Consider the following 27,257-nt stretch of genomic DNA (forward strand, 5'->3'; position numbering starts at 1 on the left):
CTGCTGTGACAGTGGGACAGCGCTGGGTCTGACGCAGCGATCATGAACTGCAAACGCCATTCATGCCTCCGAGATGAAATAAGCCTTTTCAAGCCCGCAGCGCTGCACTCCTGTCCCACAAAGGGCTATTTTTCCCCCGGGGAAAAAAGTCTCATTCAAAGTGGCAGACAACTGTCACAGAGTTGGTTGTTGCATCCTGGCCCGGAGCAGAGACAGATGGCGTTGAAAATCAGCGTCTGGTGTCAGAGGAGATGAAGTGAGGCAGCATTTGTCCTTAAGTTACCTAGGAAAGCGACTGGAAAACCTCCGAGCTGTGTACGTAAAACTGTGTAAGCAGTCAGTCACACATCATTTCGTTAGGTCATACAGTATACCAAAACCTTGTTTATAAAGGCTAAAAAATATCCCTGGAAATTTCTATTATAAAAAGCACCATTGCTTTTCCATGCAGTGCTACATTCTGCTTCTGGAAAACAAATAATCCAGCCCAGGACCCAACCGGTAGCTCTTCACCTGTAACGTTTCTGACGATAATTCAATGCCCCAGAGCATTCATCCTCTAAAATATCACAACTTCAATTTTCAGACAGATTTGCAAATACCCCGGACACTTACAGCGGTGTGCAGGCTGGAAATCACATCACATACCGTGTAGATGCTGGGAATTAGAGTCTGCCACAGGTTCTTCATGTCTCATGAGTCTCATTCACATCCAAACATGTTCCTGTCACTTAGACATCTTCCTTGTTTGAGTATTTAATTAAATTAATAGTTTTGGTGTGACTTTCTTAATGCCTTGCCTGTTCATTTGTGCTGATTTCTGCAAATAAAATTTCAGGGCACGTCCAGCTGGATGGGGAAGCTGATTAAAAGGAGTGTCCGTTTTCCTGTTGTTTTCACTCTGAACAGAGCCAATGCATCAAAACAGGTTCCTGTTATGAAACTGTATGAAAATAATTGACTAATCCCTTTCTTTGCTGAATCCCAGACCTCGTCTGTATATTGAAATGACAAGATTTCTGGACACAATTAGTACAGTTCAGCAGCAAACAGTGGTTAAAAGTAAGATGTTATGAACTGCCTGTGGTGCTGAGGGTCCTTCTTGGTTGCATTCTCTTCCCCTCAGCCCAAGGCAGCACAGAACTGCAGTTTTCCAACAAGGAGTCTGGCATCTCTGCCAGCATCGAGGCAGATCCTGAATTACAGCGTCTGCTCCCAGGGCCATCCAATAGCTCAGCTAGTGGTGGTTTTGTTCATGTTACGGATCAGTAACTTCCACATGTCCTCACTCATCTCCAGGGCTACCAGGGTTGTCCTAGGGACAGTCATAAAAAGCCATAGACTGCAGAACATTTGACTCAGGGAATTAGGAGCACTGCAGAAGAGGAAGTGAACCCACAGTTAGCCCTGCTTGAAAGTGTGTCAGAAAGACCCAAAGCTTTTCAGAGCTACCAAGAGGCATTTTTCTGCTTCCTTCCAGCCCATGCCTGGCTGATAATGCTGCAGGCCAGCTGCACTTTCCCCCACCCAAAGTGGATGCTCATGGTTCTGCTCTCAGACCTGTTCCCTGAACAAAGGTCCTTCCTCCCAAAACAGAGTTCAACTTGCAATACAATTAAAGCCTCTACTGCCTGTATTACCTTGTACTATGTTTCCAAAACACAAAACATCCCTCAATCACCCTTCCTGACCTTGCAGACCTGCATCTTTTCTTTGCACCTCTCACCCTTTGCTCAGACCTGGGATCAGTGACTCAGCACAGGAACGTTTGGCCTTGAACAATCCTGCCCATAATAAAAACAACTGTGAAAACAGCCAAACCCAAAAACCTTTCTCCCAGATAGTCTCCTTCTCTGGTACAACTCCAAAATCATTGGACAGGTTTTACCCACAGTCCCAGGCACATGCAACTTCCCTGAGGAATTTGGAGCCCACCTTTATCAAAAATCACTCCAGTTTTCAAGTCAAAAGGCCGATAGTACACACTAAGTCACTGGCAGGGCTCCAGGATGATAACCTTGTCAATGCACAACCAGCAAAGGAATAAAAGGTGTGGGTGTGGATAAAGGAAACCAAATCCCTCCTGACTTGTACAATGAAATATTGACCAAAGGGTGACTGCTCTCCGATTATCACCTGAGTAACAGATCAGGAAGCAGGGCAGACAGTTCAGAAGAAGGTTCCTAGGAAACCTGGGCACTCTGACTTTCTTCAAAGTCAGCCGAGAAAGGTTATGGTTTCACCATTGAAAGGTCAATAAGTACAGCCCTTTTTCCAAGTGCTTGCTTATGTTTTGCTTTCCTTGACTGATATAGCACTTAAGCTGCGCTCCCAGCTAAACATATGGAGGGTTTTGCTCAGATTCTCCTTTGAATTTGCAGAGATTTGAGAGATGAAGAAAAAAAAATAATCTGAAGAACACTATTAGCTGTTGAATTCATGTTGCAAATCAGGAAGAGCCCTCCTGGACTGTGTACAGAAAGTGAAAGGTCCATAAGCTGCTTAATGAGGTGTCAGCGGAAGACTTTGAAGGAGAGCCTGGAACAGCCTTGCAATGCATGCTGGAAGATATGGACAAGTGTGGTTTTGTAGTTTCTGGGTGGGGAATTGAGTGGAATTGCCTGCAGGGAAGTGAGTGGGATTGCCTGCAAGGAAGTCTATTGTGAAGAGAAGGAGATATTATATGTAGTACTACAGGTATTGGTTTCTTAAAAAAACAACATTTGGGCAATACCATATCTGCTTTAAAGAGTTGCAGGTGTTAGGTGATGGGTAATCTCAAGGTTGCCTCCAGAAATTAATGAAGGAAGGAAAGAGTCCAGGCTGAGCTGGTTGAGAGGATCCTGAATGGATAAATACTGCCCTGTTACAGGAGAGGCTGGCACAAGCTGCAGCTCCAGGAGCTCGAAAACTACTGCCCTCCCAGCACCCTGCGTGCTTCCTGAACTGTGAAAGCAGATTTTCATACCTGAAGCACTTTCAGCTTCCAGGAGAGCAGGCATGAGCCAGTGCCAAGTACTCTTGGAATTCTCAACCTCAGTGTGTTGCTTATGTTTCTGCTCTAAACTTTAGAGCTGGCAGCGAGCAAGAGTGTGTGCTCCGAGCAGAGTCAGGGGTTCCTCTTCCCTGTGAGGACCTGAAACTTCTGCTTGTGTGAGGGCACTACATTTCTAGAGCATACCCTGGGAAAGGGGATGCAGCCATCCAAAGAGAAGGACCTTGCTAAATTGCATTAAATGTAGCTTCTCTCTTGCTGTGAGAGCTCGTGGGAAAACAAGGGAGGGTCCTAGAAACTCAAGGATTGCAGGACTGGTAAACCTGGCAAAGTCACTACCCTTGCACTTATGCCTGTAAAATCCTGATACATTTCAGAGGTTATTCAAAACTGGGCAGGGGGGTAAAACTTCAAGTACCACTTTGCCACATTTCATTTGATGTCAAATTGGTTGTTTAGTTTTTCCCCGGAAGAGACTCCACCTCCTCTCAAAGTCCCCTTAAAACCTGTAGAGATTTTATCCCAGCGCGACTCCTGCCTCGCGTTTAGTGGTTACGCAGGGAAAGAAAAGCAAATGTCCTCAGTCCTGCTGCAGAGGATTCAGACACCTGGTTCTTTGGAAAATCCCTGCCCTGGAAAAGGATTTCCACTTGGATTGAAGTGTTTTATGGCTTGATACTTCTACTTGTATTTTCTTGACCCTAAAAGTAATCTAAAGGAAGACACCGCTTGTCACCGACCTGGAAAACACCTTCCTTCCCTCCATCTTTTTTCTTCCTTTTTAGAGGAAAAATAAACTTAAGGGAGAGAGTTGTTTGTTAGGTTTTACTCGTCAAGTGGAGGTTAAAATGCCAGGGAAGAAGGAGGACGCCCTTGGCATCGCTCATCTCCTCCTGGAACTGCATTGCATCACTTGGAAAACAGGATGAGAGGATGAGACACCTCAGCCTGATGTCTTTTTAACAGCCCTTAGTTACATGCATGGAAATTCATACCACCAGCATCTACTGCAAGAAAATGAGCAGATGCCAGAAGATTTTCCTTTACACTTAGACGAAGAAGAAAACCATGGGCATGTTGTCTGTTTTTAATGCCAGCAACGTTTCACAGGCTGACTCCCTCGAGGACAGTGGCAACTGGACGTGGGTGACCCAGTTCACCCAGCCAGGATGGAGAATTGCTTTGTGGGCTATCACCTATTCCTTCATCGTTATCACATCCATCGTTGGCAACGTCACCATTATCTGGATTATCCTTGCACACAGGAGAATGAGGACCACTACCAACTACTTCATCGTGAATCTGGCTCTTTCGGATCTGCTGATGTCTGCTTTCAACACCATCTTCAATTTTATTTATGCCAGTCACAACGTCTGGTATTTTGGCGAGGAATTCTGCAGGTTTCAGAACTGGTTCCCCATCACTGCAATGTTTGTGAGCATTTACTCCATGACAGCCGTGGCTGCAGAGAGGTAAGAGGAGAATGGAGAAGATAAGGTCCAAAAAATCTCCTGTAAGTAATAAAAAATCACTGCAATATTTTGTCCAATTGGCCCCCACGTACCGTGTCAGATGCCTTATCAGCAAAGTGGGACAAGTGCCAAACTATGGGGTTCGATGCTAATTATGATGTGATCTTCTGTTTTATCCCTGGCCTGAATCACACACAAATCTGTAACAAGTGGAAGTGGCTGGAATTCTGTTGTTCCCACATTATTGACCATAAATTGTTTCCCAGCCATCCTGCAAAATCTTCTGTGGGTTTGGGGTGGGGTTTTTTTGTTGTCTGTTTTTTTAAACCATCATTTCCAGAGGAATGAGGATACACTGTGGGATGCTGAAAGTATTAGCATCCTCAGTCCTGCTGTGAGCCCAGCAAATCACCAGAAATAATGGGAATTAGATCAGAAATGGCAGAGTCTGCTCCCATAGTTCACTAGAATGACTTATTCCAAGAGGGAGGGAAGTAATAACAGTGATTTTGTTTGACTTCTGGGGTAATTTGGTACTTCCATAATATTCTCTTCCATCTGCCAAGTCACTTTTACTTGAGCTTAAATTTGTGGAGTCTGACTGTGTTTACAGCTCATTGTTAAACAACATGGAGCTGTTTTTCTTTTAAACAGAAAGTGGCCAAAAGTTCGTGGGAATTTCCTCCCTTACAGGCAATGGTGTGTACAAGAAGTAGAGGAGGTTAAGCTCCCTTCTAGGCTTTCTACCCTCCTTCCTTCCATCCTTCCTGTCTTCCCTCCGTTACTTCCACTCTCTGCCTGGCGCCAGGAATATTTCTGTCTTTTCCATACTGTGTCCCTGCCACAACCCCACAGTGAAGGTCTTCCCTGGGACAGCCAAACCCAGCATCGAGAAACACCGGCAGTCCTTTATCAAGCCCTGCTGTTGACTTTGCAGTTTCCTTCAGGTTTCCTCTATTCCTTATCAAGCAGGGCCCTTCCAGCTCCCTCGGGAGGGGAGCCAGTGTCCCTGTGGAGCCATCCAAGCAGCGCTGCTCTCTGAGTTATCCGGGTCGCTTCCCTAACTCCCGCCCTGCTCGCAGCTCGTTCACACCGGCACACCCAGCTCGAGGAAAAAATCAATACACAAAAAAATCAATAAACGAACTAGGAGAGGAATGAGGGCTTTCCCCTTTGGGAAAGCTGAATTCCTGCTGAAACCCGCGCCGGAGCTGGGGACACGGCACGGGACAGGACAGTGGCCCCTGCGGCCGCTGGAAGGAGCGCTCAGGAGCACAGGGATAGGGATGAGTGACGTGTTTGTCAGTTTGCAGCTGTCCAGATGAAAGCAAATCCCTATTTGGAATCAATGGCAACTCGCTTTTAGACTCGAATACACTTTTGCTGCTCCTGGCTTTAAATCAAGGGTTGTTGGTAACTGCTGCTTTTTATACATGTTGTCTGCTAAAGGATATTATTTTTCAAAAGCCATTTCAACCTGTCCTCACACCTCCCTGCTCTTGTTCCTTGGGGATATTTAGTGAAAGCACCTATACAGCCAAAATCTCTTTAGTCACGTGGCACAGACCAGAAAGAAAACTTGGCACCTCACTGCAAACCATATTTAGCTATTCTTTCCTTAGCCTTAAAATAGACCCTGACACTGTCTCCTGGAAACTCGCCACTTCCATTTATTGTTATGAGAACTTGCCCACTCAGGCTCCAGTGTTTAACTTTGACAAAACAATGTCTTTTGAAGCAGTTTATTGTAAGGAAGAAGGCTAAGAAGTGACAGCTCTAAGTCATCTTTGTCTCTGTGGAAAAGTCCCTGGTGATACTGCTCACCACTAGGTTTAGGATCGCTCTGTTTCCCCATTCCAAGCTGTTTAGGGTTTAGGATCATTCTGTTTCCCCGTCCTTGAGCAGTTCTTTCCACTGCAGTGCTCCAGGCACAAAAGTAGTCTATTGGTTTCCCACTCCAGTTAGCAAAGGCTCCTAGGACCTGTCTGGAAAGTGTGCAAGCGTGCCCAAAATTGTGTTTTGTCTATATGGGATGAAGACCAGAGAAAGGGTGCCACGACTGCAGTCCCAGCATCCTGGGATGTCACATGGAGCAGGGCACAGAGAGAGAGCACAGGGACAGGGGGGCAAAGGCAGTGCTGCCACACAGCAAAAGCGGCCAGGAGATCTCAGCAGGTTTGGTAAATCTCCCAACTTGCAGGACCTCGCCTAAAATCCCAGGTCACCTCAGGGGTGCACCCCTGGCTGAGTGGAAAGCCTCCACCCAGCAGCCCTGTAACACCTCTGACGTGGGCTATGACAGCACAGGGACTGGCATAATTTATTCCCAGGACTTGCCATTCACCGAGAGCCACAGATCATCATTTCAGGCGCTTCTGTGGGCAAATACTCTGGAGAATATTCACCACTTCCTGACCAGACTTGAGCACTGTATAACACTGCCTACAGCAAGCTAATGAAAAGCAAGGTGACATGAAAATTTTATAGCTAAATAAGGCTCTGCTGCCGTGTGGCCCTAGATCACTCCCTGTTCTGCAGAGCTCTCTCCCACTGGCCTGGCCAAGGGACAGCACAATTTGCTATGATTTTTGCTATGAAAACTAGGAGGCAATAGGCATTTGCCACTCTATTTTGCCTTTGTAACAACCATGACAAAGAACAGGGGAAGCATGACAAGAAATGCATAATTGATTATGTACTTGTTACGACACAGTGTGTTTCCACACAGGGAACTTAAAACCAGAGAGTGCCCTGGGCTCGTGAGTAATCCAAGAGTCAGAAGTGCTGTGAGGGCTCTGAGCAGGTGTGGGAAGGAGGGGTCAGCACTTCCCTTCCACTGCAAGCACAAGTGCTCGGGCTTTTACAGACAGAGGTGATAACAAAAGTTTTCCACAGCTAAAAATCAGTGGGAAAAAATTCAGGGTAAAGGATACTCAAGACCCCTGTCTGCTCTTGTGATAATATGAGGCATCAGAGATTGGCATACTTAGGAGGAAACACCATAACAGGCTGTGCTTTTTTTGGTAAAGAATTTGAAAAATTAATTAAAAAAAAAAAAGAGAGAGAATACTTTTTACAAGGGCCTGGCATGACAGGACAAGGAAGAATAGTTTCACACTGACAGAGGGCAGGGTTACATTGGATATTAGGAAGACATTCTTCCCCTATGAGGGTGGTGAAGCCCTGGCACAGGTTGCCCAGAGAACCTGTGGATGCCCCACCCCTGGAAGTGTTCAAGGTCAGGTTGGACAGGGCTTGGAGCTCAGCTCAGGTGTCCCTGACCATGGCAGGGGGATTGGAACTAGGTAGTCATTAAGGTCCCTTCCAACCCAAACCATTCTGGGGTTCTATGAAAAATTCCGTAAGGGGAATATTTGCAAAGACCATGTGCAGAAGATACAGATGACTGCTTCCTCCTCAGACCAGAAGCATCCATCCCCACGGGTTTAATATATCCTGCCCTAAGACTTGCAGTCATTCTCTTCAGAAACGATTCAGTTCCATGATTTATGGCCTGGAACCTATCAAAATATCTCTATTAATAAAGCCCCCTATACAGTCCTGCTGAGTTTTTACAGTTGCTCTATGTGCTGTACAGATTACCAATGTAACTGTAAAAGCCTTACCTATGTTTCTTGCAGGTATGTGGCAATAATTCACCCCTTCAAGCCCAGGCTCTCTGCTGCAAGCACCAGAGTCATCATTGGGATAATCTGGCTGGTGGCATTTGGGTTGGCCTTCCCACAGTGCTTCTATGCCGAGATCCTGACGGACAACGGAACCACGAAATGCATCGTGGTCTGGCCTGACGACGCTGGATCCAAGCACCAGCTCACGTAAGAGAAACAATAAAACCCCCAGTTCAGGCAGAAGTTAACTAAGGAAATTAATTTCATCTTAAACTGTTGGTTATGGGGAGTGCTGGGAGAGAGGGCAGGGGAACAGAGGGCTGGGCAGCCAATCTATGCTCAGTTTAAGCCAACTGTGGAAAAAGCTCCTAGGTGATCATGGTTCAGGATAAAGAAAGGCCGTGTGCCACCCTGCCCTGCTTTGAAAACTGGTCATAAGGTCTAGAAACTCTAAATACAGAGCTTGGTGGATTTAAGAGAAAAGAGCGTGAAAAGTCTCTAAACAAGCAATAAATGCTGTTTGCAAAAATTTTGGATTTTCTTCCTCCCTGGGGCAGGAGGAAACTGGGTATCTTTAATGCTGATAAGCCATGTAATTAGTTAAAAATTATGCTGCTCTTTTTTGGGGGAACAAGAAAATAAAGCCTGAGAGGAGCGTGCTTCAGACATCCTGAGGTTTTATAGCCTGATTTATCTGAGCACACATCTGCGCCCCCAGAAGTTCCTAAGCCTCACAGAGATTTTCTCCTGCTTTTAAACAAGATTGTTCAAACAGATGAAACAACCCATACCCCACATGTAGGGGATCTGCTGTGATTACTCATTATTCAAAGCATGTGATACACAGAGCAGTTTGAGAAATTTATCAAGCAAAACATATTTATGCAAAGTACTAATGGAAGAACTGCAGAAAAGGAACAAATTGATTAATAAAGTGGAAACAATTTTTCAAACCAAAACCACATGCTAAACTCCCTGAGTTCACTCTGCACTCTGAATCCTTTTGCCCAGCTCCATGCACATTTTTCCTTGCTCGGTCTTAATCTCTGGCAGACAGCTGGATGCCTTCTAAGGTTAAGTTATTACCAAACTAACAGGTTTTTACACTCATATGTGCCAAGTTCCAGGAGCTTCACATAATTTTGGCCAAGCTGCAGCATATTCAATCACCGATAGCCAGTTGTCCCCAGTCTCCAGAGTCACAGAAGAGCAAAGAGTAAAATCAGGCTCACATCATGTTGGGTGATGCTCCTCCTGGTTGGTACCCCTTGGCACATGGTGTGGAGCACAGTGTGCCAGGCTCCAGCCAACTGAGAAGGTGGGAGAGTAGATAATCACTAATAGATGAGTCACTGATGACTATTTCATTCAGATGAACAGTGTGAGGTTTATTTCTCCCACATCCGTGGTTTGGGAAGGATTGAAACAAGTTTCCCAGCATGCCAACGAAATCTCTGTGGGCTGGAAAGTCTGGTCCTGAACATGGCAAATAGCAGGGGCAGGTTCTTTCTGGGATCCCCAGCTGAAGAGCAGCAGCTCCTGACCACAACACATCATTCACTCACTCACTCACTCTCCCTGAACAGCCTCATGTCTGCGGGTTTCAGCATCTCTCCTAGAAAGTAAGTTGGAAGCACTGCTCCCCAGAAATCATACTGAGTGATGGATTTGCTGGGACAGATGCCTGCAACACAGACCATGGAGAAAAAGCCATGTGTGGCCATTCATGTGCTAGTCCAAATAATGAGGGACAGAAATACTAAAAAACCCAAAGAAAACCCAAAAGAATGGAGAACTGGGTTCCACTGTTGACTGTGGGTCCTCCAAATCCTTTGCAATTGAGTAAAATCAGCCTTCAGGATTTCTAGATAACAGAGCAAAGGAAAATCCTTTTCTGTGGGAAAAATGTGTATAATTATGATTAGAAACAAGTAAGAAAAACCCCAAACAATGCACTGTGACTGCCAGTGCCTGAGAAATATTGGCTATGAAGGGAATGAATCCACAGAAGTTTAACCAGAATAAAGAACCTTAACAACAGAGGATTTTTTTTTTCTGGTGACAGGTTAACTTTGCAGTGAAGCAGTAAAGCTACAAGACTAAAAGTTCCTTTTTGCATGTGCTCAAGCTTAGCAATAGGATGTATGCTTAGTTTATATCCTCTCCTCCTCCCTTGGATGGGAACCCTAAAAGGGCTTTGCTGCACTCCACACACATCATTATAGACCTTCAAAACTGGCACTGCTCTGAGGACAGCTGGAAAAGGTGGAAGACAGGCAGGGACAAACTTGCCACATTTCACAAATACAATATTTTTCTATATGCAGCCAGTGCTGTGGTATTTGCAGCCACCCCAAGGAGCAAACACCGCCGAGGGCCCCAACACCCATCTCAACAGCGCTCTCAAAGCAGCTGACGTGGGAGTAACCCCAGAGCCTTGTCATACTGAGAAAGACCATTTCCACCCACCCAGCCTTTTGGGGTCACTGCCAGCAGCGTGTGCCAGAGCCCTCCTGCCTAATCCTGGTTTTCACACTGTTTATGTTAATTTGACAGCTGCTGTAACTGAGTGAGCAGGTTGTTCCCTTCCCATAAATGGTGCTTGCTTAAAATAATCAACCCCCAGCACGAGGGAACCAGCAGAAGTTTGTGGGGTAACGTGGAAAGCTGGGAAGGGCTGAGGTAAAATACAGCTGCAGGAAATGCCAGTGCTTTCAGCTGGAGCAGTAACCATTAGCCTGTTGGTGATATGTAACTGCACACACAAATAAAAACCGCCAGCTACACAAAGAGAGGCAATATTCCTTCCTCACTCTCTGCATCTTTGTGCACACTGTCAGCAGCCTTTTGCTGTCCCCGATCCAGGTTTTTTCCACTGTTGCCACTATTGCATTCATCAAATTACTGTGTAATTTTTGGACTATTCCTTTTCCATTCCTGTGATTTAAGGGTGAGAGTCTCAGCCATCTCTCTCCTCACTGCAGTGGGATAGCAAAGATCAGTGCACGTGACCACGGACTGTAACCTTCCGATAAAAGATAAATCATGTTACTCTGTCTTGAAAGAGCAGTGAATCCAGCCCAAGGACTCCTCATCACCTCACAAGAGAGATGAGGTTTTGCTGTTTACAGAAGTCTCTATTACAATGATTGTAGGCAAAATTTCTGCTTTGTGGCTGAAGTTGATGGAAGCCAGCCATACATGTCCAAAAGACAATTTCTGAAAGAGCCCTCTGAGAGCTATACCGACTGTGAAAACCTGCTTGTTCTTCTCTTTCAGGTACCACATTGCCGTGATCGTGTTGATTTATTTGCTGCCTTTAATGGTGATGTTTGTTGCATACAGCATTATAGGAATCACTCTGTGGAGAAGTGCAGTTCCAGGCAACCACCTCCACCGAGCCCGCTATGAACACCAAGTTAATGCCAAAAAAAAGGTCAGAAGTGAAACTTAAAAATCATTCCCCTCAGCACACCAGCCCTGCTGGCTCCAATTCCAAAATGGAGCTTGCGGTGGGTACAAAATCTTGTGGGATTGGGCATGAAAAGTTAACAAAATATTTTGGGCCAGGGGTAAAGAGCATCCCCCAGCAAGTTTGAAAAAAAATGGTGATTAGATGCACCAGCCAGCCTGCAAGGAACAAAGGCTCACAGGAGCAGTCCAGTTCCCAGCAGTCCTTAGAGAGTAAAGCCTGGTGCCCAGTGAGTCCACACGTTGCAGGATAAACCAGGGTAAAACTCTTGACAGGCTGAAGAGGTTTCAATGTAAGAGCAGTGTTCTCATTTCCCTGCACATCTCCCTGATGCAGAAGCAAGCAATTCCTCTGCAGGACTTGGTGCACCAGGAAACATTTGCTCTAACTCCCTCCCTGTTCCCAGTTTCCAACGCCACACCTAGTTTCTTTGCCATAGCAGCCCAGCTCTACATTCCATACATTGCACTTCGTGAGGGCAAACCAGACCCAAAACAAAAGCAGCACTTCCCATTGCCCCAGAAAGCTCAGACAACCACCCAGAGGCCCCGGAATAAACCCCTGGTTTTGTTTTCCTAGTTTGTGAAGACCATGGTGGTAGTGGTGATCATTTTTGCTGTCTGCTGGCTGCCCTATCACATATACTTCATCCTGGGGAGCTTTAAGGAAGACATCTACCAGCAAAAGTACATTCAGCAGGTGTATCTTGCAGTCTTCCTCCTTGCCATGAGCTCTACCATGTACAACCCCATCATATACTGCTGCCTTAACCAGAGGTGAGTAGTGTGCTCGTGTGTGCACAGAGGAAACAAAAATCTCAGTCTGAAAAAGCATAAATCTCTGGAGGAGAGAACAGCTGTGATTTTCAACTGCAGCCCATAGGCTGAGTGGACAACTTAATTTACACTTTGCTGATAATGTGAGATGGGGCACCCTCTGAGCGAGATTTTAAGTCGGCCCTTAAGATTTTCTGCCTCAGAATAAAATACAGGCAAGTACATGTAAAATCAGTGCAGCCACATTTGCACCCAATTCCACACGCAGACCATCCTACTTCCAAGGGAGGAATCTGTAATCCCTGCAATGCATCTGCTGAGCTAATGCTGGGCTGGCTCAGTCACCTGCTCCTCCCAGGCCATCCCCCCAGCACAGCCCTGAGCCCCCCAGTCCTGAGGAAGCAGGAGCAGCCCGGGGGCGTCCTGCTGCAGGTCCCATCCCGTCATGCACGAGGGAGTCCCCAGGAGGGAGCAGCTGGGAGAGCACAACCCCATCATGCCAAGAGATGTCCCTCTTGCTCTGTGCTGGTGTGTCGGGATGCAGAGTGTGGGAGCTGCTCCAGCTGCCCGTGGATCTCGATGCCAAATCCTGCACCCGTAGCCCGCCTCTCCCTTCAGCCTGGCTGCATGCAGTTCGAGGGTAACCAAATGCTTAACTCCAGAGGGACGCTGAGAGGCCCGTTTCAAACAGCACCCTGCCTGTAAGCTTGCAAAGGAAGACAGTTTTGCGGCCAATCTAGCCAACCTGCATTTAACATGTAACACTCAAACACGTTCTCTCCCTCCTTTCTCAGAAATCAGACAGCTTCCTCATTTAACAATTCATGTTTTTTTAAAAAAGCTTCCAGTGGGTAAACACACGTATTTTCCTCAGGTGCTCTCAAATGCTGTTACCAGCATGGTCAGCATCATCTACTGAGCACATCAAACAGCCTGCCATTTCACTGATCTTATATATTTACTTAAAATATATGGAAATCTGATCATAAACTCCTATTGCACCTCCCTCTGTGGTTTTATACATTTAGCTCTTCACCTCTCTCCTTTGATTTCAATAGAAATTTTTTATTTCCATGGTCATCCACAGGTAGAACCAAGTCATGAAGTTGTTCATTCTCTGTGCAATTAAAAAAGATCATTTCACCACTTAATTTCTTTTCTCACATTGACAGGTTTCGTTCCGGTTTCAAGTTGGCCTTCCGGTGGTGTCCATGCATAAAAGCAACTGAAAAAGACAAACTTAAACTTACGTCCCCATCTCTTTACCAGACAACCCACAGGAAGTCAAGAACAAGCAGTTTCGACACAGGAACTCAGCTGAATGAGAAAGAGAAGACATCATTTACCCTCACCCAACTAAAGCTCTGATTTCCTCCTCCTGGTTCTGGCTCTATCCTCACACACCATGTCAGGGCAGCAGATTTGTAGAAGCCCAAGGCAGATTTTTTTTCTGGAGCAACTGTTTCCTACAAGACTTCTTTAGATGCCATCAGCATTAAAAGCAGCCTGCTGGTAATACTTGTGTCCATGTAGGTCCAAATATCACCCAGCTATGGATGTAAGTTTAGCTCTCTCATACATCAACAACTGCAACACAGAACAGAGATCATGCCCCTGAGGTCAGAAGAGCAGCAGACCTGAGGCAGTGCCCATCAGTGGAATAGCAATTATTCTCTTCCACATAGTGATCTCCTGCCTTCTCTTCCACCAAGACACTTAAATCTGGAAAAGAGGTGCTGGAGCAGCAGCAGAGGTGCTGGGGCTCATGTGGCCCAGTTTGGATGGACCGCCAGGGCTGTGTGGGCAGCTAAGTCCCATGGCTCAGCAGCCCCAAGGCGGGTAAGACTGTGGATCAAAGCTTGTTTATATCAAAGGCAAATACTAACACCTCGAGACTGAAAAATCAGGCCTGCCCCGAAAATTTTCTGAGTTCTGGAATTTTCATGCCTGCAATTTCCCCAGCACTACCTCTCATGAGTTAAAAGAGAGAAACAGTTCCTTAAGACATCATCATTGCATGGATTTCTATAACCTTGTACCAAAATATGATGTCATTTTCCTATTAAACTATTAAACTCCTATTAACAAGTGATTCCTCCTTCACATAGTTAATTGTGGAGCCTAATTTGGAGAGTGAGGCTCTCTGGAGAGTCAGCAGCCAGGTGTGGGCTGCCCACTGGTTTGGTCAGTGCTCATGGATGCATTCTGAATCCTTCCCCTCCTTTTAGTCCTAACAGGAGCCTGACCCATCACTGTCTTTTCCCAGATAGTCCCTTCATCTTCTCTTTCCAGACTTACCCCATATTTATCCTCACTGCTCTTCTCTTCTCAGATATGAAAATAAAGGCTGAAACATGTAATCTTCCAAGCCTGAGGCATTATGTGCAGGCATACAAAACAGGAGGAGCTGAAATCTAAACATTATATAAAAGTAATGCAGCATTTAATACTGGTGTGATAAGTAGCACCTCACAATCACCTTTACCTCTCACAAATGGTTTGTAAAGAATATCACAGAGCCAAACCTTAGTGATTAAAAAGCTCCTATAATGTCAACAAGATCATTATCTGAAATATTCCCCTTTGCTCTGTGAAGGTAAAACTACAAAGTGCTTCCAGGCTTAAATTCTGCAGTAAATCCAGAGAAATGATTTGCGGCTTGAACTGAAAGAGTACTCAGGGATATGATTTTCCCAAGACTGTTTCAGTACAGGAACCAGTAGATATATCTTCCTTGTCCACTTCTCCACCTCTCTGGCTGCTGTGGAGAACAATTATGTTATGCAGAAGCCCAACGAACTTGTTCCACTAATGGGACAATAGAGCCCAGGGCTGTATGCCCTTCTGGAAAAGTTCACAATTGTATGTCATTCCAGCAGGTAGTTTCTAGTCCAGATGTTACCTGGCCAGCCCTCCTACCTGGCCAGCCTGCTCCTCCCAAGGTTGTGCTGCTGGTGTGTGCAGGGGGCAGAGGGGGAGCAGGAAGAGGCATTTACAGGCAGCCACCAACTGAAAACCATCTGGGAGGGATGCTCTGCCAGGCACACATCTCTGGGATCAGGCTAGAGGTGGGCAAAGACTTCTGCTCTGAGGAACTGCAGGACACCTACAGAGTTCACTATATGATATACATAAACTGTACCCCCCCTGCCCAGCTGATGTGATTCTAAGGCAGTTTTCTAATGCAGAGCTTTTCAGACCAAACAGGCCTACCTTCAGCATCCCCCCCTTCCCCTCCACCTTCCATCACACCTGAACAGAGGCCAGAGCCTATTTCAGATGTCACACGTGTGCTGCCAGTGCAGCCCCTGTGCAGCCCCTGACAGGCACCAATGTCTGCTGACAGCTCAAGGCATCTTTCTCTTGTTTGGTGCAGAAAGCAGGGGGTGATTTCTTCAGGTTGCAAAAGGAATTCCCCATGCTCTGGCGGACTCCCACGGCAGATCCCGAGGTTTCATCCCACAGAAACAGCAACAGTTAAGGGAGCAGAGACGCGCTGAGCCCCTGTTACACTGGAAGAAAAGGCATGCCAAGGCAGGCTACATTATTCCTGTGATACATGAGGTAACAGGAACACCATGCTCCACAGTAAATACATGCAATTCTTCATATAAATATAGACAGGATTAAATACCACGCAGCAGTAAAGACCTCCAGGGCAGCACTAAATCCCTCCTCTGCATGGTTTCTTGTGCTCTAAGCAGCAAAGCAGTCCCTGCAGTCAGTAAAGAAAATATTTGAAGAATCTCATTTTTAAGGCAAAGAAATGAACAAAAAGCACAGAACGGGGTTCAGAAGTTCAGAAACACTTTATTTTGCCTTCTGCTATTTTCTTAAGAAAACAAAACAAAACAAGGTCTGCTTGTTTTAAAACTCATTCAAAAGGCTTCTGAGAGAACCCTCAGAGGAGGAAGGAGCAGATGACATTACAACAGTGGTATGCAAATGGTCTTTTCCCCAGGAAATATAAGATTTTTGTGTTCATATTGCAGTAACTACAGCTTAACAATTAAGAGGACTAAGATTTTATTCACCAAGCCTAAAAGCTTTAAGAAAGACATCTCAGTCATTGCTTGGATGACATTGGAGACATTTCTTCAGACAGTTATAGCGTGTGATTCACTTGGAACAGTTTCCTAGGGGTAAGAAGTAGTCTGGAAATGAAAATCCCACCAGGTGTCCCTTTGGAAAAGAACTGCTGTGTCTTATCAAGCACATCGACTATGGTCCATGGTAGGAAAAGTTGCGCTGTTAGAAACACAAACTCACTCCCTATTTGTTATGAGCTGGATCCAATAAACAAAATGACCTATGCCAGCATCTCCAAAATTCACAGTCACCCTGAGACCGAGTTTAACTTCCACTTCTCATTCCCCTCTACCCTGCACTGAGCCTAGCTCTCAGATGCCAAAGAGCTCCAAACCCAGGTCCCCAGGCACGGCTCACACCACCCCTACAGCACTGCCGACTACAGGCAAGCACAAGATTTGCAAACCTTCAAGCAATTCAAATGCAACATGTCCCCTGTGCCCAAAAAGTTTCTCACCTTCTTCTGTCTCCTGTTTGGGGTCATAGCTGCACATCAAGGGTGTCAGAGACTATTCAAGCTGTAACGTAAAATGGGTTATTGGAGAAGCACAGCTCTAGTGTATGCAAAAGGGGCTTTCATCTACAACAACTCCAACACGGCTGTGCCAATCAGTGGTGTAGGAGCACCTGACACCAGGATTCTGCAAACATTAACCCTTTGCACACAGGGAGCTCACCGACTGTGACATGATGTATCCATCACTGTGTATCTGGCAAAGCCTAATACAATCACACTGCTCTCAGTGCAGTGGGCTGAGGTTTTCCTGCACTGCAGATCCCCCTGCACAAGACAGGGCATGAGGTGCCCCCAGACAAGCTACGTGCCCCCTAAGATTTGGGCGTTGTCAGCGCTGTGCCTCTGCTGAACTACATTAGGAAACACGAGGCATGGGGACCTGGGTGAAATCCACCCTGTTTGAATCTGACCCCGAATGCCCGGGAATAAAAACACACACACAAAACACAGGCACCACTGGGATTAGGTTGCAGCTCTCCCTACACAATAGCTCTTCCCAAAGCACTAAGCCACCAGCCAACAGCACCTCTTCCAGAAAGAACCACTAAACACCAGTTAACGCACATCAAAAAAGTTTAATATTTTCACAAGTATCACGTAACACTAGTACCAGAGCTACTAGTGTGCAAAGTGAAAAGACTCTCTACCTTTGCAAAACCAGTTAGGCATGCAATTTTTCAGGTAGACACACACTTAAAGCTGCAATGACTGCTTGTGACTCACATGTTACTTTACAACATTCACTCACAGTGCACCATAATGCATATTGAAATGTTATCGATAGGTAGGGCAATCCAAATCTTAGAGGAGTGGAATGAGGAAAAAGAGGAGTAGCCTGCAAATTTCCATCTACTTTCTGCAGGAAAAGGCAGCAGGGAAAACCATGCAGATATCTCAAATTCATTTTTGGTAGAAGAGTGGGAATTAAGGACTACTGTGTGGTCTCCCTCTTTGCAGAAAGTGGTGTGACTTGCAAATGTTACTCGACATTTACCTTCCTAACTGCTTTTCAATTTCAGTAATGCAACTGGTATGCAAGTATAATAATGGCATCGACTCGACAGAGGACAGGGGACACCAAGTGTGTATGATCTTTGCTGTTGCTTTCATCCTTGGAATAAGCTGTGTCCAATTTTGGCTTGGTGGGTTGTCTATACGCCCAGGTCCTCAAAGGCATGATCAAAATCGAACCCTCCTATTCCTTTCTGAGCACTAACTCTGCTGAGTGTTTGTGTTCTGAGTGATTGCTGAACAGTATTAAAGATTAAAGCTCTGTGTGGAAGCAAATACCCATTTAAGGCGAGAGACGGAAGTGCCGCATCCGAGGGACACAGGCGAGCTGCAGGTTCCGTGGAAGGGCAGCAGCAGTGCCCTGATCCAGACTAACAAGAAGAGATAGGAAATACTTTTTATAAGAACTCTTAAACAGAAGAGCACAGCACAGCCGTGCAGGGACCATGAATCTGCCGATCTCGCAGGTCTGGAGGTTTGGATTACCCCAATCACCAACCACTTCATTTTACTCTTTGGGGATTTCTTGCCGAAACGTGGCGGATTTCGCCCAGTAACACAACACTGCTCACAGAAGCAATGGGAAATACCAGTGGAACCAGATCTGTGGGACAAGGGCGTTTACTTTTACCATGACAGAACAGGCATCAAGGAAGCGAGTAAGTCGCGGTGTCAAGTCCCACTATAGAGTTACGTGCGTGCACGGTGCTGACACACCATAATGTTTTCACAATCGCTTTAGACGGAACAACAGCAGGTAGATATGCAGGAGGGAACTGTTGCTTCCCCTTCACTAAAAGCATCAACACCCAGGTCTGGTGGTCAGTGTGCTGGCAGTGCGCTCACAGGGATGCTGCAAAGGACACACTCGGTACGATGCAACGGTAGCTCTCAATGCACATCACTTGGGGGCAATTTCGTCTCAGACAACAACCGAGTTTTGACAACTGCAGAAATTATAGACTGATTTTTTTTCCATGACCTACAGATGGGGAAGGTACCAACAAGGTGAGTAAGAAACATGCAGATTGGGGTCCAGAAACAGGAGATATTATTAACAGCACACATTCTATCTTGTATCCTATTTTTTTTCTTTTATGTCATTAGTTGTAATTTTTTTTTTCCCCCGATAAAGCAGTGAGTTCTGGGTTTTTACCAGTTCTGACTATGCAGTCGCTGCTTTATGAGAAAGTGCTCACAAGACAGAATCGGGGCCAGGGCCGTGGAGTTCAGTTCTGCTCGGCCTCGCGCAGCCGGCATCCCACCGCTGTGATGAGCGCGGCCCCCTTCCCGCTGCCGTCCTCCGACAGCAGGAAGGTCACGTCGCAGTTGGGTGCCAGGTCCTTGACTGTTTGGTGCATGATCCTTGAAAAGCTGTGAAAGGAAACACGGGCAGTGGGTGAGGGAGGCCTTGCACCATCCGCAGAGCAGAGCGCTGCCATGGGCCTCTGCGTTGCATCCCCTTTCGCCAGGGAAAGAACTGAAATGTTGGAAACTAGGGTGGATTTGAAGACTGGGCGCAGTAGGAGTTAAAGGAAAGAAGCACTGGCATCCCGGCTCTGCCTCTCTGTCTGTGTGGGGTTAACTCAGATCACTACTACCACAGCAAAAGGAAGAGAACAGATCACATAAGTCATCTCCTTCCCACCCATCTCGCTCCATGCACACTGGAGGTGGGCACTAGTCCTCTCCTCCTGCCCCTGCTCTTTTAGACTCCTGCCCTCACCTGCATTGCTCCTCAGCAGCCCATCTCCGCTGTGCCCAGAACAGAAACATCCTCCACAGAGGCACCAAGCATTTCAGCACTGCTCTGTCATTGCCTGTGCACAGCCAAGAGATCCCTCCCTCGCTGTACAGCTTCCAACTCATCCAGCAAAGGCTGTGTCCCCTTCAGTTTGTCACCGCCCCAAGAATCTTTCACAAGTCCTTCTTGACCCTTCTGTTGCCCTTCAGAAAGCCCTGAATCCCCTGATTAAGACTTCTTCTTCCGTGGCTCTTATCCTAGCAAGTAGGAGAGCCCAGTTTGGCATGTCAAGAGAAGGGATGTACATGCAACGCGCTACAGGCAAAAAACTGCTGAGAGGGTAGATACTCACTGAGGATGTAGTTTGTACAGAGTGCCATCCACACCGACCGTTATCTCCAGGCGCTCCAACCCTCTGTTCTCCCTAATTTTATCTACGACGGCAGCCATTCCAGCGCCACACAGCTGAGCTGCCCGCCTTGACACCGCCCCGCAGACCGTCTTGACAATGATACTGTCGTCGCAGGTGCTGTTGAGCCCCAGCTGCTGCAGGATGGTTCGCACCTGCAGCAAGGCCAACCTGTCACTGCAGAAGGAGAGCACAGTGGTAAAACTAAAGGTTCCCCTCGCACAAGCCAGTGCCACAAACCCCACTGCACCCATGACTGCGTCCATGCACCCCCACCAGGCAGCAGCCTTTCCTGACAGCACTAGAGACCTCAGGGAATGCAAATTCATTCGCCCCAGCACCATGGCTGCAGTGTAGGAGAGGGGTGCAAGCAGCCACAGAGGCTCCAAGTCCAGCTCTGCATTGCTTCCCCTTCTCTTTTTCTTACCATCAGGCGTTTCAGGAAAATATTTTTCATTATGAACTTGGGGGTTTTTTCTCCCATAAAGACTCAGAGATTGCTTTAAAATACAGAGCCCAAGCAATAAAAACACAAAAACACCCAGTAAAAAGTGCCCACTCAGCTAGTGTTCATTCCATCCCACAACTATATCTACACACACACAAGGGGCCCAGGAAAATGGCTTGATTTCCAAACAAGCAAATAAAACAATATAGTGAGGGAATCCTTTACGGCCCTTTCCAGGATTTAGCAGTGAGCATTGATAGAAATTCAGATGATGCTGTAAAGAGTCCTTCTGCACAGACAGAGGCTCTTACTGAAACGAAAATAATCTCTGGAGGAGTAGGCAATGCTTTCCAGCTGTCCCTCCCCTTCAGGAGTGTCACCAGCCGAGCACCACCACAGTATTTCACACTGAGCAGCCTCCCATGCTCTTACCTCTCAATCTGAGAAAGGAACTTGGTTTCAAAGATATGCCTGGTCTTCAGTGTCTCTGAAATCTGGCCTCGGAACAGGAATCCCCGTTTGGTGAAGTCGATCAAAATATTGCGGACTATTTCCCCCAGGTACATCCCACTGATCATTTTCTCATACCTGCAAGGAAAGACAGCGGTGCAGCTCAGAGGGAACCTGCTCACGTTTGCAAAGGCAGCATCACAGGTCTGTCACTCACCAGCCAGGTGTCCTGCCCACACACTTTGGGGACATAAGATATGCAACCCCATTCACACAGAGAGGCCATTTACTAGAAAAAGTAGGCAAGAAAAAGCATGAAGACTTGATGGGAAGCCTCAGGAGCCCATCTACAGACACTTCCTTTAATTTCTCACTGCCATGTTCCCCTAGCCAGGCATGTAAATGATGGCTGGTATTTCTCCCAGATGAAAGAAATGAAAACCTGTCACCAGAGAGCGGAATGGTGCCCAGTCAAAAGGCACATTAGCCACGCATCCCCCAAGGACAGCCCTGAGTGAACCCCAGGAAAACTTGTCTCCGCATTTGGGAGCCCTCCTGAAGCAAGGCTGAGGCCTTCAAACAGAAAAAGTTCAGTGGTTCCATGCACCAAAATTACAGGGAAACTAACAAGGTACAGTCACTGCAAGTGCAGTGTTTTTAAGGGAGTCCTGTGCTGCAAAACCAACCCTGTGGAAGATAAAGGATGTGAAAAGGTACATCTGGCATGTTCACAGGACCACTGACCCATAAACCAGCAAGCTGGAGGTCCAGGGTTGGCTTATGCTCTTCACTTAATTCCAGCACCTGGTTTCCAGTAGGAAACCAGTAGTCCCAAAACCACAGGGAGGAACTAAGCTGTCTTGAACTCCTCTCACACCCCACTCTGCACACAGGACCCAAGTCTGCCCCCAGGCTAGAGAGAGGGAATATCTTCCACCTGCAGACCTCCTCCCAGCACACGACAAGGAGTGGTCCAGAGCGATGCTCAGCACTGGCACAGGGCAGCCCTGCTTTGCATTCCCGCCCCTCCAGCACCATCCTGGTTTGAATGGAGCTTTCTGAGGTCTGCGAGTTGTGTCCCTACCAACAAACTGAATGCTCTTCCATTTCCTGAGCAGGGCCATTCAGTGATGCCTCCTTTATTTCACCTCCTGAAGCTCTACAGCAGTGTCAGTGCCCTGGATTGAGCAGAGCCCAGCACACCACCCTGCTGGAAGCGGGCCACGCAGTCCATTTAATACTGTGAACTCTCTCAGGCTTGTACCCAGCAACAGTCCTCCCTCTTGAGTGCCTAACTATCTCAGGAATAAATTATTCCCCCTGGCAGTCTCCATGACTGCCTTTGGCTGCTTACTCCATGCCAACTCTGCTGCTGCATCAGGCTCACCCAGCATCTGCCTCTCTGGGTCTGTTTGAGCCTCAGCTTCCAAAGAGCTTCCCATGGGACCTGCCAACTTGTCTGTATTCCCCAGGTTTTTGGGCAGATTTACTCTAATCACAAAATCTTTTTAAAAGCTCCTGGCATCAAAGCATTGCTGCAGAGAAATGATGAAAAAGTGTAGTCCCAGCATGCAGCAGTTTCAGCCCAGTTCTATCAGTGCTGGGTACACCTCCCACCAGCCCTTTCTTGAAGGGGACAGGGAAGCACTTGCCCAAACAGGAGCTGAACCCCCAGAAGAGGACCAAACTCTAGGACCAAGAAAGGCAGGTCCTTTAACATGACACATTTCATCCAGAAAATGGTCTGAAATAAGAGCCTGCAACTGGCTGCAACTGCTAGAAAGCTCCTGACTGCTTTACAGCAAGCAGCTCCAAGCTCCAACCACACCAGCTGGTACAGGCTCAGGATTTCTACAGGCACAAAAAGAGAGTTCAGCTAAAAGAGATTAACCTGAGATCAAGAGCAAAAGTATGACAAGACATCTTAACCCCCTCAGTATAGCACAGGATAAAAAAAGGGTTTCTTTGTAATTTCAAGACTTTTGAAGCAGGGACCAGGAAAAGCACAGGAAGGGAAGATCCCACAGGATAGCAAGGCTGCAGTCATTTTCCACCTCTCCCTTCTCTGACTACAAGAAATCCAATTCTCTCTTAAAAGCATTTAAGACAGCCTGGCTTATATCCACAGCACACAATTTACAGAATTTATAGCAAAGTACCTTTGCTTTCCAGCATTCAGTGAATAGTCATCAACTGCTTTGTCATATATTGTCCTGATGTCGTCCAGGCATCCGTTATCCCCGAACGCTCCCCACTCCGTGTTCACGCACATCCGCCCTTGCTCACCATCCACCATCTCTATGTTCCTCATCTCTTCCATGTAACAGGCATTGCTGCCCGTTCCTGGAGGAAGAAAATACTGACATTGCTCTTTGTTTGGAACAAAACAACACTAGGACCAGCACCACAGCCCTGAAAAGCCTTCTGGGGGATCCCGATCGTGCTTCCTTCTGAATGATGAAGTCAAATCATCATTTGAAAATATCAGGGAAAAACCAAAACCCCACACTTCAGTAATCCTAAACTGAAGGATAACATTTCTGCTGTGCTGCACAGCTCAAGGTGACTCAGAGAAGAGGCTCACCCTGGCCACCCATGAGGGTCCCATGCTGCAAGGAGGGGCAGCAGGGCAGCACTTTTGGTCCACCAACCCTCATGGTGTTTCTGAACTCAAAACCACAGCAAGCAACCAGCTGGATTTTGCAGTTAGGAACCACCCTTTCACAAACCCCACAGACCCAGAGAATCCAGGGAAAATGTGCTGAACTGAAAACCTCAGCAAGTTCTGAGGTACCAGGGCTTTTACCAGCTGATTGCTTGGGTTTTTTTCTGATTTAAATTGCTTATTTTCTCTGGCAGGAAGGTTACTTCCATGTTGAAATGACACAATATCTGATTCTGCTTAAAGGAGATCCTAAGGAGTGTGGCAAGTGCTCCATGTACACAGAGGTCTTGGGGAGCAAAGCTTTATTAGCAATGAGAGGCAGCTTTAGCTGCTACTCAGGGCAAAAGTTTTCTTGAAGTTACCTAAGGAACTCCATTTAACCCTGCACCACAGATTCTGCATCAGTTATGTCAGCAAGTCTGTTTTCCTTTGCCTTTTTTGTAGGGAAATATATCAATACAGTCTGAGCTAAAATAGATCCTCCCACAGTACTCCCTGCTGCAGGAGAGATGAGCCACAGCACAGGGTGTGGGGGGGGACGTCTGGGCTTGCAGACTGAGACTCAGGATTGCAGGACCAAACCAGACCAAACCCAGCTGTGGGCCACCACCAGTGTCCAACCTCCCCCACCAGGTGCCACCAGCCCGGCCCAGGCGATCCAGGCAGGGCAGAGGGAGCCTGTCAGAGCCCAAGGCTCTCACTCCCATCATCCCAGAAGTACCCAGGCCACCTCTGACCCCCTGCTCTGCACACAGACATGCTGCTGAAGAGCATGCCTGGCAGGGCTGCAGCAGGCAGTCCTGAGAGGATGCTCCCAGCGCCCCAAGGACACGCTGTCCTTCCCGTAGGGAACTCTGGATCCTGAAAACACGCCACCGATGGAGCTGCGCAGACACGACTTCCTACCCACACTGCACTGTGCTGACTCATCCTGGACACCTTCCAACTGCCTGGAGGAGAAACTGGTGGCGTTTTATTTTCCTACAAGCCACCTCACAACTTAAAGCTTGTGGGTGCTTTGTCCCCTTCTCTCCCACAGAACACTCATTTCTCTGGATAGGTTTGGGAATTCACACCGCCCCATGTCTCAGGCTCCCCGGGTGGGTGGCATTTGCATGTCATCCATGGAATTACTTCAGCTGTCTCGCTGCTGGGAAGGCAGCTCTCAGTCACTGCACTCTGTCTATCAGAGCTCTCCATCACATGCCATTTGGGAACTGTGGCTGTGCTTTGCAAGTTTATTCTGAGAGACCACATACTTGAGGGAAGCTGTGGGCTACTGGAACACCCTGGCAGGGAAACTCTGACAGGCTGAACTAACAGAAACTCCAGGAGCTGGTGAGGCTGCCCGAGCCCACCTCTGCTCTCTTCTCAAGCAGCACAGTGCCTTTACTAGATAAAACAGGCAGGATTTGTTTGGCACCACAGCCTCTGCTTATCTCAATTGACTGCAGGCAGAACTAAGCTGGCTGTTGAATTTTGCTCTTTCACTCCTGAACACCCTGGCTTTATTTTCAGTTAACTACAGGGGTGCCTCCATGAGAATACACACAGATGTGTTGACGTGCTGTTCAATAAAAAGCAGCTCTAACACATACCCACAATGAGCCCGATTTCACAGTTTGGGTCTTCGTAAGCACAGGTCATCATTGTGCCCACTGTATCATTCACCACAGCCACCACATCCAAGTCAAATTCCTTTGGGAGAGAGAAATACAACAGTGAGAACTCCGGGCTTGGGACAACCATCACACCAAAGGGGACACGAAAGGAGCATACCATAGGGGATGCTGTTGAAGCACACTGGAAACAACTAAAATTATCATCCTGATTTCACACACACAGAAATAGGAACTTAATCTACCAGCAGGCAGCTAAGGCTCCTCACATGTTGTACCTGTGATAGACTTGTCTCCAGACGAAAGAATATTCCTGACTGTTCTCTTTGGCTTAGGTATGTTATGTACAGATCTTGTTCAGAGGCACATGGTAGAGGACTATCAACATTCTCTATTACAGCAATAAGGTAGCAAATCCAGTAACAAAGGTTTTAAGACCTCCTTTTCACTGGCTGACAAAACCTCTGCAAAAGTAATGTCCTCCTCAGGCTATTTTTCTTCCCTTCCTAGAAAGTTTTGGCTAAGCTGGTTGAGGCATTTTAAAGATCAAGGAGGGGAGGGGGGAAAACTGTCCTTTAGGGTGCACTGAGGTGCATTCCTACAATCACCATTTTGAAAACTCCTGCTTTCTCCATGCTCTGATGCATGTGAAATTGCCACATGGGTTGAAAGAAGTCTTGAAAGTTTGGGCAAATTTGGAAAGTTAGAAGCCTCTGGGGGGAAAAAAAAAATCAACCTTCTGTGCAGGACAGGAGATACAGCTCATGTCCACAAGGCACACAAACCTTGTGAGAGGGAGCCAGCCTGACCCACAAGGTCTGTCAAGTCTGGAGGGGACGGAGGAGCAGGAGGAGAAAAAGAAAACAAAACCAAAAGAAAAATCACCTCTCTTCTTTTAATTCCTTCTCTAAGCAAATATACCACATCTTCTCCCTCACAGTCCGTAGCTTTGAAGCCTTTTGTCCAGTTGAGAAGGATACCCTAAAAAGCAAGAAAATAAGTTACCAAGTTGCTAAGACTCAGATGTTGCACTTCATACTTCAAATGATTTAGTTTGAGGTTTTACAGAAGAGCCTCTGTGAATTTGCATCTAAAACTACTAATCGTGCTTGGTCTCTGAATTTCCAGAGCAACGTATGAAACTCACAAAAAAAAAAAAAGTGACAGGAACAACAAACTCAAAAAAAAACAAGTGTGTAACAGAAAAAATGTCTTTCTTCAAAACAAACAGCTAAGTAGACAGGAAAGTATTAAGAGCTGCACAGGTGGGGTTGGTGTAAATCTGTAGCAGTGAAGAAGTTAAACACTAAAAGAAAAGAACAAGGGCACACTTGTCAGGGACATGCTGCAGGCCACACTGTCACCTCAGGGTGACACAGCCCACAGGCCCTGGTCCATCTGCTCCATCCCATGAGACAAGATGAACTAGGAATAGGTGCAGGGATGGACTTTTGCTTACTGCTTGCAAAACTAGGGAAGTATCACAGAGCAGCAGGTTTATATGGTGGGAAAAAGTATAATGGCTTAAAAAGTGGTATCAGCACCACGGAAAATTTAAATGCTCTTATCTTTGCAGCCATGGGCTGAGCAGCATTTGCATTACTACCCTTAAAGGAACTATTTATAGGGGCAGCTCTACTGATGAGGGTCAGAGCATAAACCTTCCCCTTGTACAACCTTCCTGTAAGTGTCACGTGGATGATATGAAGACAGAGAAACCAGGCCTGGCGCAGGCACAAAAGCAGATTCAAAAGACGCTAAGGAACTTACAGCATCCAGACTGGTCTGCTTGCAAGGGAAGGAAAAGGTGAAGCCAAGAGGAAGACGTGCACCTTTTATCCCCATATAATCCAGGAAGTCAGAAATGCAGGTAACGATGTGATCAAACAGCTTTAAAGAGAAAAGTCATATTATTTGAAGGTGTACATATTACTTGCTCTTAAGAAGTTATTTAAAAAGCA

At 46.7% G+C, this 27,257-nt stretch overlaps 2 protein-coding genes across 3 annotated transcripts in view; one reads left to right on the forward strand and one right to left on the reverse strand.

Annotated features, from left to right (window-relative positions):
- Positions 1-3,109: 3,109 nt before the first annotated feature.
- TACR2 (tachykinin receptor 2) lies at positions 3,110-14,704 on the forward strand. 2 transcript variants are annotated; one of them, XM_064662242.1, is made up of 5 exons: positions 3,110-4,467; positions 8,109-8,303; positions 11,376-11,532; positions 12,148-12,344; positions 13,517-14,704. In XM_064662242.1, the coding sequence occupies exons 1-5, from the start codon at positions 4,064-4,066 to the stop codon at positions 13,710-13,712; spliced, it is 1,149 nt and encodes a 382-aa protein (XP_064518312.1). In that variant the 5' UTR covers positions 3,110-4,063; the 3' UTR covers positions 13,713-14,704. The 2 variants fall into 2 exon arrangements, with proteins under 2 accessions (XP_064518312.1, XP_064518313.1); XM_064662243.1 differs by lacking the exon at positions 13,517-14,704 and having other exon boundaries at positions 12,148-12,348.
- A 1,430-nt stretch (positions 14,705-16,134) lies between these two features.
- LOC135417782 (hexokinase-1) overlaps positions 16,135-27,257 on the reverse strand; it is a 36,607-nt gene continuing 25,484 nt past the window's right edge. The window contains exons 12-18 of the mRNA XM_064662241.1: positions 27,067-27,186; positions 26,182-26,277; positions 25,276-25,375; positions 23,172-23,355; positions 20,995-21,150; positions 20,058-20,291; positions 16,135-19,335 (exon numbers count right to left, since the gene is read on the reverse strand). Of these exons, the coding sequence (XP_064518311.1) occupies positions 19,191-19,335; positions 20,058-20,291; positions 20,995-21,150; positions 23,172-23,355; positions 25,276-25,375; positions 26,182-26,277; positions 27,067-27,186 (1,035 nt within the window). The 3' untranslated portion in view covers positions 16,135-19,190. The remainder of the gene's footprint in view (positions 19,336-20,057; positions 20,292-20,994; positions 21,151-23,171; positions 23,356-25,275; positions 25,376-26,181; positions 26,278-27,066; positions 27,187-27,257) is intronic.

Source organism: Pseudopipra pipra, chromosome 8 (assembly GCF_036250125.1).
Source record: "Pseudopipra pipra isolate bDixPip1 chromosome 8, bDixPip1.hap1, whole genome shotgun sequence".
Classification (NCBI taxonomy): domain Eukaryota; kingdom Metazoa; phylum Chordata; class Aves; order Passeriformes; family Pipridae; genus Pseudopipra; species Pseudopipra pipra.